Genomic DNA, 18398 nt, shown 5'->3' with positions numbered 1-18398 from the left:
GACCACTAGCACCACTTCCTTGGCTGCCAGCAGCCAACGAACCCAGAATCTCGTACTCGTCCTCAAACCCAGGTGGTACTTCTCTGCCTCTATTAGGTAAATCCTCCCGCAAAGTTTGTTGTGGAATACTCGGTGGCTTAGGAACGCCGGGAGTAATTTCTTGTACCTCTGACCGACGTGCAGTTCCCGTAGATCCAACAACACCTTCAATCTTTTTGAGACTTGCATCTTGTCCATTCTCATCTTCCGTGGGTGTAAGGTTGTCTAACCCACTGTTAGTCTGGCCACTCCCCTCACCGTCAAAGGCACCGCCCTTGAGAGACTTGCGAAGGGCACGTGCAGCAAAGGGAGGAGGTGTGCCGTATGGACTAAATGGAGTACCAGGGCCCTGCGCTGCTGGGCTTGGTGAGGATTCTGCTGCTGCGGAGCTTTGGGATGCTACAATTGGTTGAGGACTTATGATGGATGGTGCGGTTGAACTTTTCTCCGAAACAGACTCTTTGGTATCATGATTTTGATTCACGGAAGATGATTGTATTTGATTAGTCCCTTCAAGCAGGAGCGGCTGGAGCTTTGCCAAAATAAGTGCATCGAGCTGAGCCCAAAGACGAGAAATGGCTTCAAGGGAGACGTAAACATCGCAAATGTCCTCTGACTCGCGTGGCTGTTCGGCAAAAAACCCCGTGTGAACGGCGGCACCAAGCGAAAACTGGGTTGCAACAGAAAAATGTTTGTCTGTTTCTTTGGCAGCCTCGGCATTTCCACTGGAATCTATAATACAGCCATTAGTGGTGTTGCTTAAGGTTAAGTCTAAAGAAGAAGAAGAAATAAGTTGTGGTGGGTGACAGTCCCGTTTTGTATTCTTATTATGGCTGCTTGCGGCTGCATGTTGGCTTGTCAGTTGTGTTGGTTTAGCCATTTGGCGATAATGGTGATGATGATGATGATGATGGTAATGATGGTGGTTAGTATTATAGGTATTTTTATACACTTGGTTATTGTTGAAGGTATTTCCAGTGAAATACTGGTTACTGGGATAATAGATTTGTGGATTACCACCAGAAATCTTGGAATCTTGACTGTCATTCTCGTGGCACCCAATAGTCCCACCATATCCACCACCAGCTCCTCCACCAAAACTTCCATCTGGGTGCTTATCAAACCCGGCTCCAAAGCCTCCACCAAAGCTAACCCCATTTTTGTCTCCAGGAAAAGGTTGAGGAGTTGTTGAAGGTGGATTGCCAGGGTATGGGTAGTAAGGGTTATCAGGGTCTTTTGGTGGGTCGATTGGATCCACAGGATTGCTTGGATTGTTGCCATTATTGCGATCGAATCCTGCACCACCACCGCCACCAAATTCTAGTTTGTAACCATGTTTCTTTTTTTCAAAAGAGCCTCCAAACCCGCCGCCACCGCCAAAACCAAAGCTTCCGTTGCAGCAGTCTTTTAAATATTGTGTATTTTTCAAGTCAACCCAATCAGGGTCAGAGTCTAAATAGACCCATTCACTATCATAATCATCACCTAGACTTTTTCTTCTATTTCTTCTTCCTCTTCTTCTTCTTCTTCTTCTTCCTTGTGTTTTAGTATTTTTGAAAGAAACAAACTTACTCTCAATATCATTACTATTGCTTTTACTGGTATCATCGTTTTCCGGGGTATGGGCGACAACATTGCCGGATACAGACACCTGGACATCTCGCTGGCCTAGCTTCGTAATCGTAAGGTCAAGGGTTGCTTTCCTATGCTGGGAGGGGCTTTGGGTAGAATACTTGAGTCCGTAGTAGTGTGGGGCAGTTTTAGTCCAACGGGTTTGGTTAAGTGGGACCGAGAGCAACCCACGGTCATCATTGGGGCAGTCTTCATCGTTGACGGCGGTTAAGGCCAGGCCTTTTGTAGTAGCCCAAACATGGACAGCAAGTGCAAATGCGTCGTAGGGAGTGTTTAAGCTACTGACTGCTTCTTCTTCCAAGGTTGGGGACCCTGTGAGAGCTGAAATAAAAGTAACAAATCTAGGGAACATGAGATGGTAAGAATGTGTGTACATTATTAACTAGGGTAGTTATTATTTAAAAGGAAATAATTGATATAGACATACTTTGGGCTCATTAATTGATGATGTTGGGTTATGTATGTTTGAATTGATAAAAAGGAAAGGAAAGGAAAGGAAAGAAAGAAAGAAAGAAAGAAAGAAAGAAAGAAAGAAAGAAAGAAAGAAAGAAAGAAAGAAAGAAAGAAAGAAAGAAAGAAATGGAATATCCGGTGATGGTTTAGGCAGGTAGTTATATATATTAAGACCACACACACACACACACTACTCTTTAAAAGCTGCAAGTTGAAGCGCCGTTAATTGTGGTGTGAGTTGGTTGGGGTTTGCCACAGAACATGTGCCTTTAAAAGATAAGTATAAGTATTTAAGTTATATTTCCTAAGTGTTTTGATTTAAAATATATTATTTAAGTTTTATATCATGTGATTCAATGAAATTTGTTTGCTGGAATAAATAACCGCGACACCTAATCAAAGACTTTTATAAAAAAAAAAAAAAAAAAAAAGGAAATTAAAGCAACAATAATGGAAACTTTCAACATGTAAAGAATAACCGAGAGAGAGAACTTTTTTTTTTTAATTGTTTTTTTTTTTTTTTACTCTGTTCTTATCAATAAATCTCTTGATATTTTTTTTTTTTTTCTTTTCCTTCATTATCTTTGAAAAGTAATGGATCTTATAGCCGCCAAAATAAAAAAAAAAAAAAAAAAAAAAAATTATCAAGAGATTTTGTCAAGTTCTTATCAATGATGAAAATTTTTTCACATTATTTTTTTTTTTTCAATGTCATATATCATGAAATTTTCGTGATATCTTGAATGCATTGATAGGTAATTTTTTTTTTTTTTTTTCATAAGGCTTTTCTATCTTTTGTTTTTTTTTGTTTTTTTGAGATAGTTGTAAAGAGCAAGATATGACAATGATCAAACATGTATATACATATTATATTACGAGTAAAAAAAATAAATTTTTGAAAAATGAAAAAAACAAAAAAAAAATTTTACAACAATCAACGGCTCATCTATATAGTTTATTTTGGCATCTGTTCAACGGTTATTTTTGATGAAAGGCTATTTTTTTTTTTTTTTTTTTTTTTACATTTATTTACATTTCCAAGTCTTCCAAAAATAGACGTTGTTATTAATACTGGAGATAACGGTTGTTTGTTTTTTTTTTTTTTTTTTGATATATATATACATTTATTAAATACTTAACTTTGTCGCGGCTATCGAAGGAAATAAGTGAGTTTTTCTTTTTGATGTTTTGATATTTTGATATTTTGTTGTGCCTGAGTTCAACTACTACCAACCCTACCTTGCAGGTCTCCTTTAACAAAAGGACCCGTGCACAAGAGGAGTTTGTTATTATGTGATTTGTGTGTTGTGTGTTGTGTAGAAAAAAACCGGAGAAAATGAATGTGTGTTTGATATTTAGCTTTCATAAGTCTGTAAATGAATGTTGATGTGATATGGTACCATTCTTTTGCCAGAACCACCAAAACCACCAAAACCATCAAAACCATCAAAACCACCAAAATCAATAAAATCAACAATAATCATAACAATAACAATTGGATCACAGAGCAAAATGACTTTTGAAACTGTGGGTTTGTTTTTTTTTAATTACAAGGGGTTTTTTTTTTTTTTTGTTTTTAATAAAAAAAAAACAAACTCTTTCCAATGGTGAAATACTTTGAATTGCTGCAAAAAAAAAAAAAAAAAAAAAAAAATCAATTTACGAGCAAAATCTTAAAAGTAAAAAAAAAAAAACCCGCCAGGAACACAAGAAACGTTTCAAATCGTGGGGTTATTATATTTATTATTATTGTAGCACATAGCTGTAGACTAAACACCCCGCCTTTGAATATTTATTTTTCAAGAACCCCAAAGAACAACATTAACAAATGATTCTTCATTTTTTTTTTTTCTTTTCTTTCAATAAAATCAAAAGTGGCGATTATTCTAGTTCTCCTCTTCTCTAAACGGCTTCATTGATGCGTAACCCGATGACCCGTAAGTATATGTTTGTATGTGATATTTCCCCCGTCTCTCAGCTATTTTGGGAAATGGTACCGGTATATATTTTTGAGTCTTGAAAGAACTTCTGGAAGGGTCGTTAATTACCCCACTTGTCCCACCAAAAAAAAAAAAAAGAAACAGACACACCAACAAAAAAAAAATTAAAAGAATGAAAAGTCACAAAAATTCAAGTTTTTGAATAATAAAAAAAAAAAACAAAGTTGAAGTATTTAGAAGAGATTGGCTTCTTTGGTATTTCAGGCGCAAAAAAGGAACTCTAAAGAAAAGTCCTCTTCCCCCTATCTTCCAGAGACTATACAAAGCGGCTATCATCAGCGCCACTCTATTATTGAGAAGGAAAAAAAAAAAAAAAAAAAAAAAAAGAGGGATATAAACACTTCAACATTCAAAGATAAACAAACAAAACAAATCTTTTTTTTTTTGAACTTTCATATATATATTCAAATGTATTTATTCATTCACTAATTCATTCATTCATTCATTCATTTTTACATTAAGAGCAAAAAAAAAAAAAAAAAAAAAGGCGCTCTTCTTTTTAAAATTCTCAAGAAGAGGTTTCATGGGCAGGTCAGATGACCTTGAAGACCAAAATGTAACAATATGTAAGAACCCGTTGGCTGTGTGTAAAAAAAAAAAAAAACAAAAAAAGAGTCAGCCGCACTAATGTCAAGAGATTTTAAAGGGCTGATTTTATTTTATTTTATTTTGATTAATTAATTGATTAATTGATTAATTGACAACCCCAAACAAAAATTCACATCACAAGCACAAGTTTGGTGATTTCCATATAAATACAGCCAGAAGGTCCTTAAAAGTTTTTTTTTTTTTTTTTTTTCTTCTTCTCCTTCCTATTAATATATATATATTTTCAACAACCAAATATCTTCTTTTTTTTTTTAACATCATTTTATTTTATATTCTCAAACTATGGCAACTTCAAAACCTCTTTTAAACGTTTTGGCTCAGTCTACCCCATTGGGCCATCTCACTGTCCCTGGTAAACTCCCTAATTCTCATGTCATTAAGGATTCTACCTCAGGCTACAATTCTAAACCCTTTGCAGGCAAGGAAGCTCAATTGGATGCTGGTAAGTCATCATTATTATAATTATTATCACTACAACTACAATTATTTTCTAACAATCTACTTTAGTAATGGATGAAATCGATCGTCAAGGCTTTATCCCAGAACATCTTATTGAAAATGAAACTAACGTATGCAATATCACTCCCCATATTAAAAAAAAAAAAAAAAAAAAAAAAAACTTAACACTTTAATTCATTTAAATTCCTCTAACTCTATTTTCAAGTGGTTCTACAATAGTCTCGGCATTGATGACATGTACTTTGCCACCGAGTCGATAGAAAACATTGTTAGCCATATCAACTCTCTCTATGCTGCTAAGGTCGCTGCTTATGCTCGTGACGACAAAAAACTCGACATTCATCTTGACCGCGAATCTGAAAATCACGCTGTTTACATTGGCACTTCAACACCAGGCGTCTCAAATCTCTCGGGCAATGGCTATGAGGAACGCATCGATAACAAGTATCTCAATTCATCCACTCCAGAAAAGGCTTATCGGGTAGAAACTTTCCGTGCTACCAACCCCACAAATACCTCCACCTTTTCAGCTACTTTTAAAGCAAAAAAATCTGACAGTGAAGAACCTGAAGATTCTTCAATCTCTTCTGAAGCTGAAAACGTCCGCTGTTACTTTGTCTACAAGTGTGACTTTTTCGAAAACAATGTGGCTGAAGATGAAACCGATTTGGCTAAAATTTCAGACAAGGCCTTTTTCGAAAAGGCAACTGAAAATACAAAGTTCATTTACAAAAATATCATCTCCCAAGTCGTTAAGCGTACTGGCCCCGTCATTGAACAGTACCAAGTCGATGGAACTGAGGAACGTCGCGTCATTATTGCTTACCGCCAGAAAACTGCTCCTGGTTACTTTTCTGCCCTTTCACATCTTTATCACTACTATGGCCTGCACTCCACTCGCAAGTACGTCGAGCAGTTTAGCAATGGTGTCACTGTCATTTCAATTTACTTAGTCCCAACTCACTTTGCCCAAACTGCTCACACTCTGGAAGAACTCAAGGCTCTTAAAAAGTACCCACCAATCGAGCATTCTATTCATCAAGTCACCAAGGAAGCCTCTCTGCTTTACTGTATCCCGCAAAACAATTTCCAAAAACTCTTTGCTGGTGGTGAACTTTCTCTTCAAGAGTCTATCTACGCACACTCGGTTTTTATCTTTGTTACACATTTCCTTAACCGTTTGGGTAACGAGTACTCCACTTTGCTTCACATCCTTGACCCCAATAATACAGCTCACCTCGAGGTTTTGGAGAATCTCAAGCGTCGTCTTCGTCAGGAAACTTTTACTCGAGCTTACATTGATGAACTTATGCATTCCCAGATTGACTTGATCCGCCAGCTTTACCTCCAGTTTGCCAATGTTCATTATGTTCAATCCCGTGGTGAAGGAAACAACTTTTTGCCCACTCTCTCCTACCAGCGTATCCAAACTGCAAAGGTTTATCCCTTGGACGAGCTTAAGGATTTGATTCACCGTGAGTGCACTAATGAGCATCAAGTCACTGTCTTTGAAGCCATTCTGGAGTTTAACACTCACGTTCTCAAAACAAACTTTTACACCCCAACAAAGGTGGCTCTCTCATTCCGTCTTAACCCGGAATTCTTGCCTAAGAGCGAGTATCCCCAACCTCTTTATGGTATGTTCTTGGTTGTTGGCCAAGAGTTTCGCGGATTCCATCTTCGTTTCCGTGACGTGGCTCGTGGAGGTATCCGAATTGTCAAGAGTCGCAACGCTGAAGCATACTCTATCAATGCTCGCTCACTTTTTGACGAGAATTATAACTTGGCCAATACCCAGCAGCGCAAGAATAAGGATATCCCTGAAGGTGGCTCCAAGGGTGTTATTTTGCTTGACTATGCCCACCAAGACAAGGGCACCCAGGCATTCCAAAAGTATATTGACTCGCTCTGTGATTTGTTGCTGATTGGCAATACTCCTGGTATCAAGGAACCCATTGTGGACTTACTTGGCAACAAGGAAATTCTCTTTATGGGTCCCGACGAAAACACTGCTGGTCTCGTTGATTGGGCAACTATCCATGCCAAGAGACGCGGTGCTCCATGGTGGAAGTCTTTCTTCACTGGTAAGAGTCCTACTCTTGGTGGCATTCCTCATGACAAGTATGGTATGACTTCTCTTTCTGTCAGAGAGTACGTCAAGGGTATCTACCGCAAACTCAATATCGACGGCTCCAAGGTGTACAAGATGCAGACTGGTGGTCCCGACGGTGACTTGGGCTCTAACGAGATTTTGCTCTCTAATGAGATTTATGTCAGCATTGTTGATGGTTCTGGTGTGCTTCACGATCCTAATGGATTGGACCATGATGAGCTTGTACGCTTGGCCACAAAGCGTGTCATGATTTCCGAATACGATGTTTCCAAACTGAGCAAGCAGGGTTATCGTGTCCTTGTTGACGACAAGGACGTGACACTTCCTGATGGCGAGGTTGTCCAGAATGGTACCACTTTCCGCAACTTGTACCACTTGCACGGACTCAAGAATGGCACAGTCGAGATGTTTGTGCCATGTGGTGGTCGTCCTGAAGCTATTGACATTAACAATGTTGAGAAGCTGATTGGCGATGACAAGAAGGCCCTGATTCCTTACATTGTTGAGGGTGCCAACTTGTTTATTACTCAGAGTGCCAAATTGAGACTGGAAAAGGCTGGATCAATTGTATTTAAGGATGCTTCTACCAATAAGGGTGGTGTTACTTCGTCTTCACTTGAAGTCCTGGCTTCGCTTGCATTTGATGATGCTGGATTCTATAAGAATATGTGTATTAGCAATGGTACTGAGCCTGCTTTCTACACTGAATATGTTTCTGAAGTGCAGGCCATTATCCAGCGTAATGCCCATTTGGAATTTGAAGCTCTATGGGCAGAGCACGAAAAGACTGGCAAGCCACGCTCTGTTCTTAGTGACGAGTTGTCGTATGCCATTAACGATTTGACTGAGGAGCTTAGTGCGTCGAACATGTGGGAGGATGAACTGTTCCGCAATGGTATTTTGTCGGAGGCTCTGCCCAAGGTTTTGCAAAAGGAGATTGGTTTGGACGTGATTTTGGAACGTGTTCCAGGAAACTATCTGCGTGCTATTTTTGGAAGTTACCTTGCTGGTCGTTTCATTTATGAAAAGGGTCCTAACCCTGGTCAATTTGCATTTTTCGAATACATGGTTGAGAAGAGACGCGCGTTGGGCATTTAAATTTAATCAAGACAGAAAAAAAAAAAAAAAAAAACTAAAAACAAAAAGGAAATGAAAAAAAAAAAAAAATTGTGTTTATAGCTTAATGAATGTTTAATGAATTTAATTAATGAAATGTTTTAATAATAATTTAATAATTAAAGTTGTACAAAAACTTGACATAATTGAAGAAATTTATTAATTTCAGACTAAATAATTTAAAGAAGTTGAAGAAATGATGTTTGTGTTGTGTAAGAAAAAAAAAAAAAAAAAAAAAAAATAAAAAATCTCGGTAATGTTAACTACTAACCGCATTATTAAGACCGGTCTGATATTTACTTAGAAAAATAGATCACGTGCCACATGAAAATTTTCAGCTTTAAAAAAAAAAAAAAAAAAAAAAAATTCTCACCGCCACCACCATTCTCACCGCCCAATTACACGCATTTGATCTTTGGCTGAGCGTCCACCAAAAATTTTCCACCTCGAATTTCTCCTTTTTCTTCCTTCCTTTTTTTTTTTTTTTTTATATCTTTTACTACCATTATTATTATCATCATCATCATCACCACCACCACCACTACACACACACTCATACACACATACACACATCACAATGAAGGGATCTGTTAGAATAAGACTTGCACGATTTGGCCGCAAGTTTCAGCCAGTTTACAACATTGTAGTTGCTCGCGCACGTAGCGGTCGCAACAAACTGCCAATCGAAGTGATTGGTACTTACAACCCTATTCCTGCACCGTTAACTGTTGAGCAGCGTGAGAATGGTTTACGTCCTGTTAAGGAAATCCATCTTGATACAGACCGATCTAAGTATTGGCTTGGTGTGGGAGCACAACCTACAGAACCTGTTGCACGGTTGTTTCGCAAATTGGGACTGCTAAGTCCTGTATGGCCTAGTCCTGCACGCGGACCTAAGATTCCAACTAGAGAAACGGCTTCGGAATCGCGGTTTGCTGATGAGTAAAGAGGCGGAGAGAAGAGAAATGATAGGATTTATATTAAAAATTAAAAAGAAAGGAGGAAAAAATGAGGATTAAAGAAATGTTTACTTTAGTTGCTGGAAAGAAGGAGGAGGAGGATGGGATTTTTTTTTTTCTTTTGAAAGATTGACAATCAATTAATCAATCAATCAATTGTGAAGATGAAAAAAAAAAGAAGGACTGTGCTGAAGTTTACTATGTGGTATCATGATCTTACCATATAGTAACTTTGTATCATAATATATATATAATTTTTTTTTGCTGTACATAATAAAAACCGCATTTTTGAAAAAAAAAAAAAAAAAAAAAAAAAGAATCAACAACATCATCAATTATACCAAAAAAAAAAAACAAATTAAGATGAAGAAGAAACCAAATTTTCAATATTTTTTTATTTGTTAAATGATTAAGAATTAAATTAAAATTAATATAAAGTAGTTGAATTGTTTTTTTTTTTTTTTATTATTTTCTATCAACAATTTTTTTTTTTTTTTTTCATAAATTTCATAAATTTCATAAATGTTTTAAAATTCTTAACAATGTTATCATGATCAAGCTAATATTTTATTTTTTTTTAAATACCATTCATCATTAATCCAAAAAAAAAAAAAAAAAAAAAAAAAAAAGGAATGAACATGTGAATTAATAAAAGTAATTTTTTGTAACTTCCTGATGAAATTTTTTATTTTATTTTATTTTATTTTTCCCCATAAGAGTGGGTTATGAATATAATACTTGAATAGTATACTATATATATATATATATATTACTTTTTGAAAAATAATGAATTCTTCACACAAATACATAAAAACTTTCAAGTAAAGATACACGCGATTATATACTCGAAGAAGGATAATTTTTAAAATAAAAATGAATGATCTCATGAAGGGGGGGTGATAGAGAAAGAGAGAGTTTGTGAGTGAGTGAGTGAGTGAGTGAGTGAGTGAGTGGAAGAACCATTCAATCGTAGTCATGGAGTCACGTTTACAGTTATAAGAAATCTACCCCACAAAAAAAAAAAAATTAAAATAAATAAAAAAAAAAAAAATTAAAACAGAACATAACGGTGATGACCTTTTGAATTTTAAATTTTAAATTTTAAATTGTAAATTATAACGGTTATATTTTTATATCAGAATGTTCATAAGAACAATTACACGTGTATTATCAGTTTTTTTTTTCATGTTTAATATATTTATATATAAAGTAGAAAAAAAAGAAGAAGTAGAAGAAGAAGCTTACCTTTTAATTGAATTTTTTCTGTATATATTTGTAAAAAATAATGTTATATATATATATTGCAATGTTTGGACATTTCCAAAGTAAATTATAATTAATTATATGAGTATAAACATTTTTTTTTTTTTTTTTTTGAAATTTGATTTAAAGAAAAGAAGTTAACTTTCTGGACTTTACACTGGCAAAGTTGAAAAAAAAAAAAATAAATAAAATAAAAAAACCAGTGGTAGTCTTAAATATCGATTTATGCTGAAATGTTTAATTCTCTAAAAAAAAATTTAATATATAAAAAAAAAAATTAGTTTAAATTTATCTTTAAAAAAATATATATATTTTTGGATATTGTGATTGGCATAGATCATAAAAAAGAAGTGTCAGTGTTTGTTACTGTTGTTGTTGGACTTTAAAAAAAAAAAAAAAGAAACGAAATATTGATTAGCCGCACAACAGTCGAAAAAAAAAAAAACTATGAAACAAAAAAATATCCCCAATTCTGGGAAGGGGGGGGGGGGATAGACTTAATACCCAAAAAGTTGGTTAATATCAAGTAATAAGAACCAAAAAAAAGAAAAAAAAGAAAAAAAAATTAAATGGTTAAGATATATAATAAATATATTAAAGAAATAATAGGAATGAAAAGTCATTGGTAAATGAAAAAAATAAATAATACTAGCTTTAATGAATATTGAGAGAAACGACAAATACTTTTAATTACAATAAATAGAAGAAAGGAAAAAAGAAAGATAAATCTAATACAATATATATATATATATATATATATATAAATGTGATAATATGAAATTTAATGGTAAAGAATAACAAAAAATAACATGTAAGTTGGTTAAAATCAATCCATATTAGGTTGAAACGGAAAAAAAAAAATAAAAAAAAAAATAAAAACTACCCTTTACTCATATTTTTTTTTTGCATATTTATTTACATTTATTTTATTTATATAAAACTGTGAGATTTATTTCATTGAAATGCACTATCACCTTAATAGAATAATGGATAATATGGGGGGTTTTGTTGATAAATAACAGTACAAAAAAAAATTATAATAAGCGAGAATGGTATCAGAATAATAATAATAATAATAATGATGATGATTATGGGGTTTTAACAAATGAGTGATATTTCAAAGGTATTTATTTTATAACAAGAGTATATAGAACACTAATATAAGTTTATTTATAATAATAATAATAATAATAATAATAATAATAATAAAATGTAAAGACAAGGAATATATATAAAACAAGAGAATTTGAATTTGACATGTTATTGTTATATTGTTATTGTTGCATATTCAGAGTACAAAAGTTGATGTTTTTTTATTTTTTTTCTTTCAATACCCTTCCTAAATCTTATTACTTACTACTAACTTGATTTTTTTCCCACGATATCCTCCAAAAAAAAAAAAAAAAAAAAAAAAAAAAAAAAAAGGGATTTCGTTTAAAGAGAAAAAACTAAGGAAGATTCTTGGCTTTGGAGGGTGGGTGAGGGGAGGGAAAAGTTTTTTTGGTCTATTTGCGGTATTATTATTAAAAAAAATATATATATTTATTTCAATTTTTAAATATGGTGGTAGTACAAACTTTTTTTTATTTAAAAAAAAAAAATACTTGAAAAAATAAAAAGTGGATTTATCAAGATGATGATGATGATGATGATGATTATGATTATGAGTAGCCATTTTTTTTTAAAAAAAAAAGTAAGTAAGTAAGAAAGAAAGAAAGAAAAGAGAACAACAAACAAGGGGGAATTAAATAAAAAAAAAAAAGTTTCAAAAATAAATAAAGGTTGATTTTTGATTTTTTTTTTTGAGTGGGTTTAATTATATATATATATATATATATCTAACTTGAATTTTGTTTCTTTATTTGAAATTTAATATTGGCAGAAAAAAAAAAAAAAAAAAAAAAAAAAAAAGAGAGAAAAACATTTACAAAAAAGACCCTATTACTATTACTACTATTACTATTTACTATTTACTATTTTACTACCTATGAAATATATATTTTTTTTTATCCGAGATATATTTTATTTTATTAAACAAAATACTTAGTTTTCTTTTTTTTTTTTTTTTTTTTTTTTAAAAAACAAAATCTATTTTTCATCATCATCATCATCATCATCATCATCATCTATACAATTAATATCACCATAATTATTTTTTTTTCTTTTTTTTTTACAACATACTTTACTATACCAATATTTAATCTAATTTAAAATAACCATATCTTCTTCTTCTTCTTCTTCTTCTTCTTCTTCTTCTTCTTCTTCTTCTTCTTCTTCTTCTTCTTCTTCTTCTTCTTCTTCTTCTTCTTCTTCTTCTTCTTCTTCCATTCAAATTTTTTTTATGTTTATTAGATCTTATGACAGGCACATCAATTAATGGGGGTTCCTTTGTCATTTGCTCAAAAATAATAATAATAATAACCGTTTGGTATTATTATTATTATTATTATTATTATTAAATTTTTTTTTTTTTTATTCCCTTCTTACAAGTTGGAATCTTTCTTTCTTCATCCTTTGTAATCTTCAAATATTATATTAAAGAAAAAAACAAACAAACAAACAAACAAACAAATAAACAAACAAAGCTCTTTAGAAACTTTCTTTTAGACAATGATCTTCCTACTCCTTCTCACCCCCCTCATCTGGATTTAACCTTTAAATCAACGTTAGTTAATTTTATTTCTTATTTTTTATTTTATTTTTTCAAAAGGAAGTTCTTTTAATGCCATAAAGCTTCTTCTTCTTCTTCAATGGTCCTTGTTCTTCTTCCATTTGATTATTATTATTATTTTTTTTTTTTTTTGGTCCCTTGTTTTAACCCAAAAAATGTATCGAAAAAAAAAAAACAATAAAGAGATTGGTAATCCCATTGTCTTCTATGTTTAATATATATCCAAAAATATATATATATATATTATAATAATAAAAATATATATATTTTTGCAAGTCTTATTTATCATTCATTAAAATTTATTCCTAATTCCTAATTCCTTATTTGACTAGGAATCTTCTTCTTGTTATTTGCTACTAATACTACTATTACTATTACTATAATACACCACCACTCAGCCGTTTGTAAAACTCAGAATTCTCAGGCTCTTTAAGCCCTGGAATCTCAATCGGTGCCGTCAAAGTATTACGATTATTGTTATTCCCTCCAATATTATTCTCATCATCATTTCTAAACATGGTTCGCGTTGTCCTACCATCTCCATTTGTACCTAAACTGCCAGTTCCACTAAAGCTACCTGTATAACTACCACTTGTAGGCTCGTCTACTTCCATAGCAATCACACCAGGAATTTGAATTGGAGCAGTTAATGTGTTACGGTTTCCGTTACCACCTTGAATTTCATCGTAGTCTTCGTCGTCATTATTATAATCGTCACTCATATAATTGCTACTTCTATCTGAATAATATCCAGAGTGAGAAGACGAAGAAGCAGCAGTAGAAGCAGCAGCAGCAGCAGCAGCAAGGTGAGGCGGTTGAAGTGCACCTCCGGTTGTAATGTGGTGGTGGTGGTTGTTGTTCATGTAGTTGTGACTACTACCATTACTATAAAAGGCCAACCCAGGAGCTAACGATTCAGAATTATGGCCGGCCGAGTCATGAATATTGCTGTTATTGTTTGATATTGCAGATGTCATCCATGATGATTGTAATTGGATTGGACCATCTAAACCTGGAGGTGAAGGAGGAGTCTGAAGTGGTCTTGGAGGGAATATTGTATGATTGTTTGTATGATTGTTTGTGTGAATGTTTGTGTGAATGTTTGTAGTGATTTGGTTATTAGAAATATTATTTGATGATAGCAGTGGTCCTATATTCTGCATTCGGTTGTCTGTGGAGAAGTCGAATTCACTAGTTGTTGCCAAAGGGTTTCCACTGCTATTACCATTAATACCATTAATACTACCTCCACCACCACCACCACTTCCACCACCTCCTCCCCTACTCCTATTATTGTTAATTATATTATTGTTATTATTATTGCTCGGTGCTGTATTCAGGGGTGCTGGTGGTACAGTTATTGCTGTTGTGGCTCCACTCCGGGTATATTGATGTGGATACAGCGGCGGAGGAGGGATTCTAGTTTCTTGTTGGTGCTGGCGCATCTGTTGAATCTCCAAGCTATGCAGGTGATGCAGACGTTTCCGTGTTTCTGCAAGACTGTGCGGGAAGGGTTTCCCAGTTTTCTGGGTCATGGCTTGGACGGTATCACGTACTACTCTGTGCACCAAACCGTAGGGGAGAGCAACCGCAGGACCTGCACCAACAGGAGCTTTTAAAGGATTATCGAGTTGTTTATAGTAGACATTCATTAGAACATTGTCTTCATCTTTAGTCCAGGGTGGATTTGTACCTGTACTATTGTTGTTATTATTATTATTGTTATAGTTGTTATAATGGGCTCTGTCTTCATCATCTGACGTGGCAATGGATAAGCCCGACATGTTAGAAAGCTTTGTGAATCCTGCAGCTACAGCTGAAGAAGAAGAAGATGAAGAGTTTTGTCCACCTTGGAATCCGTTATATATACTACTACTAGTGCTTCCATTTCGTGTATGATACTGGGAGGGATTAAATGATGCGTTGTTGTTATTGTTGTTGTTGTTATTATTATTATTATTATTATTATTATTATTATTATTATTATTATTATTATTATTATTATTATTATAATTGTAGTTTGTAGAGTTGAAGCTGTTTAGGAGTTGTTGAGAGCTGTCTAGAATCTGGTTACGTGGAGTGTGGGGGACTGAGTTTAAGCTACTTGCAAAGGAGATGACTGAGTTGAGAGAAGCACTTGAAGCATTATTTCGAGTGAGAGTATGAGCCAATGATCCAGAGGTATCTTGTTGTTGTTGTTGTTGTTGTTGTTGCTGGGTGTTCATAGCGTTGTTATCTGAATGAAATGCTGGCAGTTGTTGTAGTTCAAATGAGAATGAAGTAGAAGAAGTTATTGATGATGATGATGATGATGATGATAATGGGTCATAAGTAGGTTGCTGTTGATGAAAGGCATATTGTTGTTGTTGTTGTTGCTGTTGATTTAAAGTTGGTAGATGTTGAGAATTATGATTTTGTTGAACCTGGCCTTGTTGCTGTTGTTGTTGTTGTTGTTGTTGTTGCTGCTGCTGCTGTTGTCCCGATGGATTTGAATGGAACATTGCAGTTAAAATAAGAGGGAATATTTGATTTGTTTTTTGTTATTTGTTTTTTGTTATTTGTAGATATCAATAAATGTCTATTGAGGAAAGGAAGTTAAAAATCGAAAATATATATATAAAAAAAAAGGGTTTAAACTATGGGAAAAAAAATCTAAGACAAGTTTGTTTTATATCTAAAAAAAAAAAAAAAGAAAGAAAGAAAGAAAGAAAGAAAGGAAAAATTATATTTTTGTTTTAAAAAAAAAAAAAAAAGGGATTTTATATTTTAATATTTTTTTAATAATAAAATAAAAATATAATATATATATGTTGGACCAAAAATAAAATCTGCAAAAGTTCTTTTTAAGAAGAATCTTTTTTTTTTTTAAACAGTGCACTAACAAACAAAAAAAGGGGCGGGTAGAAAGTTGGTGATGATAATTTTTTTTTTTAAATATTTTGATTTTTTTTAAATAATTTTTAAATAATTTAAAAATGTTTGACAAAAAACAATAGAAATGGAAATGGAAATGGAAATAGAAATTGTCTTTACTAAATTATTATTATTATTATTATTATTATTATTTTTAATAATAATAGTTAAAACAAAAAGAATTGAATTAAATTGAATAAAAATTTAATAAAAATTGAATAAAAATTGAATAAAAATTAAATTCAAATTCAAATTCAAATTTAAAATCAAATTTAAAATCAAAAATTTTAATATTTGCGGAATTTCTTGATAAAATAATAATAATAATAAATAAATAATAAAAAATAAAGTCTTAACAAAAAAAAAAAAAAAAAATTTAAAACGCGCGTTTTTTTTTTTTTTTTTTTGTGCGGCAAATTCAGCAAGTCAGCGGGCAAGGCGCCCGTTTTTTTAGTTGGGCCAAAAAAAAAAAAAAAAAATTTTTTTTTAATATTTAAGGAAATCACATGAACAAATATCACATGACTTAACCAGCAGACTATTTTTTTTTTTTTTTTTTTTTTTTTTTTTTTTTTTTAATTTAATCAATTCAATTCAGTTCTGTCATGTTGACAATAATAATAATAATAATAATAATAATAATAATAATAATAATAATAATAATAATAAAAGTTATTTTATAATTATAAATATATAAAATGAAATTTCAAATGAATTTTTTTTTTAGAAGAAATAAAAAAAAAATCTATTTTAAATTTAAATAAATGAAAAAAATAAATGAAATATCATCGATAATTAGGAGGCCTGTCTTGTTTATTGCGTAATAATCGAGTCACTAACCAATCCACAGAATCTGCAACCCCAGCTCTAAATAACAAAATGTTAGATATAATTAATCCCCATTAAATTCAATTCAATTCCATTGTAATCAATCAATCAATCAATCAATCAATCAATCATTTTATATAAACTCACCCTGTTAATGCACTCACAGGTAATACCCGACTATCACGAGCTCCCATCTTTTCTGCAATCTTATTGAAAATCTCCTTAATATCCACAACTCCCATACTATCTTCTCTATCTTGCTTATTAGCAAGCATTAAAATAGGAATCCCCTGAGTTGCTTCACTCCCAACAACTTTCTCTAAAGTATCCCGACATTCTTCTAATCGTTCTCTATCAGTTGAATCTACAACAAATACAACTGCATGTGCATCTGAGTAGTAAGAGTCCCATAAACTTCGAAGGTTTTCAGATCCACCTACATCCCATAATCGTAAAAGTGTTCCATTGATAGTAATATGGCCAACTGTAAAAAGTAAAAGTAAAAAAAATTAAAAATTAAAAAAAATTTTTTTTTTTTTTAGTTAGTTGTAAGAAATTAAACAATATAAATCAATCTAACTTTGAAATCATTAATTGATCCATATATATATATATATATATATATATATATATATATATATATCCACTTACCATTCTGGCCAACTGTGGGCATGATCTTATCTGGATCTAATCCTCGCTTAGATTCACTATATTCACTCTTAAGTTTTTCTAAAAGAGTCTAAAATGTTGGTCATCTTTGTTTTTTTTTTTTTTTTTATTTATTATTATTTCATATTTTCATGAAAATTGTCAAAAAAAATTTTATTTTATTTTTTTTTTTTTTTTCATTTCAATATCTTTTACTTACAGTTTTGCCAGCATTATCAAGTCCTAGTAACAGTACAGAATATTCTTATCAAATATATCAAACAAATGTTAGTCTATCAAATAATCTTCTTTTTATTAATCTTACTCACCTTCTTTTCTTGTTAATGATGTATAAATCCCTTTCACTAAATGATACATTTCTTAATATTTAGTTTTTTTTTTTTAATAATTTTTTTTTATCTCTTTCAAAAAATATATAAATATATTTATTTATTTATATTAATGCTGGCAGTGTGTGTATGTGTGGAGATCTCACTTTGAATTTATTATTGCGTGGCTGTTCTAAACTTCTTTTTCAAAAACAGCGTACTTATCAGCCCTGCGCATATCATAGTCTGTGATCTGTTTGCCCACCACCTTCACCACCACCACCACCATTGAAAATTTTTCAATCCTCTTTCTCCCTCCTCCTTCTTCCCTTCCCTTCTCATACATACACAACAACATCATCCTTT

The 18398-nt window shown here is 32.3% G+C and overlaps 5 protein-coding genes across 5 annotated transcripts in view; 2 read left to right on the top strand and 3 right to left on the bottom strand.

Annotated features, from left to right (window-relative positions):
- The window catches only part of SAPINGB_P006004 (uncharacterized protein), a gene marked incomplete at both ends in the record, with an annotated part of 2337 nt that extends 314 nt beyond the window's left edge, over nucleotides 1–2023 (bottom strand). The window contains 2 exons of the mRNA XM_032000718.1: nucleotides 1–1443; nucleotides 1612–2023. The exon at nucleotides 1–1443 is cut by the window's left edge and continues 314 nt beyond it. Coding sequence (XP_031856609.1) covers nucleotides 1–1443; nucleotides 1612–2023 — 1855 coding nt within the window. The remainder of the gene's footprint in view (nucleotides 1444–1611) is intronic.
- Nucleotides 2024–5015: 2992 nt separating this feature from the next.
- On the top strand, nucleotides 5016–8403 carry SAPINGB_P006003 (uncharacterized protein; the record flags this gene model as incomplete). Its single annotated transcript, XM_032000717.1, has 3 exons — nucleotides 5016–5175; nucleotides 5241–5302; nucleotides 5398–8403. 3 exons carry the CDS (start codon nucleotides 5016–5018, stop codon nucleotides 8401–8403), a joined length of 3228 nt encoding a protein of 1075 aa, XP_031856608.1.
- Nucleotides 8404–8998: 595 nt separating this feature from the next.
- Nucleotides 8999–9367, top strand: SAPINGB_P006002 (mitochondrial 37S ribosomal protein bS16m; the record flags this gene model as incomplete). Its single annotated transcript, XM_032000716.1, has 1 exon — nucleotides 8999–9367. One exon carries the CDS (start codon nucleotides 8999–9001, stop codon nucleotides 9365–9367), a length of 369 nt encoding a protein of 122 aa, XP_031856607.1.
- A 4324-nt stretch (nucleotides 9368–13691) lies between these two features.
- On the bottom strand, nucleotides 13692–15815 carry SAPINGB_P006001 (uncharacterized protein; the record flags this gene model as incomplete). Its single annotated transcript, XM_032000715.1, has 1 exon — nucleotides 13692–15815. One exon carries the CDS (start codon nucleotides 15813–15815, stop codon nucleotides 13692–13694), a length of 2124 nt encoding a protein of 707 aa, XP_031856606.1.
- A 1197-nt stretch (nucleotides 15816–17012) lies between these two features.
- Nucleotides 17013–18081, bottom strand: SAPINGB_P006000 (uncharacterized protein; the record flags this gene model as incomplete). Its single annotated transcript, XM_032000714.1, has 5 exons — nucleotides 17013–17094; nucleotides 17203–17539; nucleotides 17707–17794; nucleotides 17924–17946; nucleotides 18033–18081. 5 exons carry the CDS (start codon nucleotides 18079–18081, stop codon nucleotides 17013–17015), a joined length of 579 nt encoding a protein of 192 aa, XP_031856605.1.
- Between the last annotated feature and the right edge of the window lie 317 nt (nucleotides 18082–18398).

This window comes from Magnusiomyces paraingens, assembly GCF_902498895.1.
Source record: "Magnusiomyces paraingens strain CBS 517.90 genome assembly, contig: contig5, whole genome shotgun sequence".
Lineage (NCBI taxonomy): Eukaryota > Fungi > Ascomycota > Dipodascomycetes > Dipodascales > Dipodascaceae > Magnusiomyces > Magnusiomyces paraingens.
Note: the sequence above shows the minus strand (reverse complement) of the source record. Positions and strands in the feature narration are given on the sequence as shown.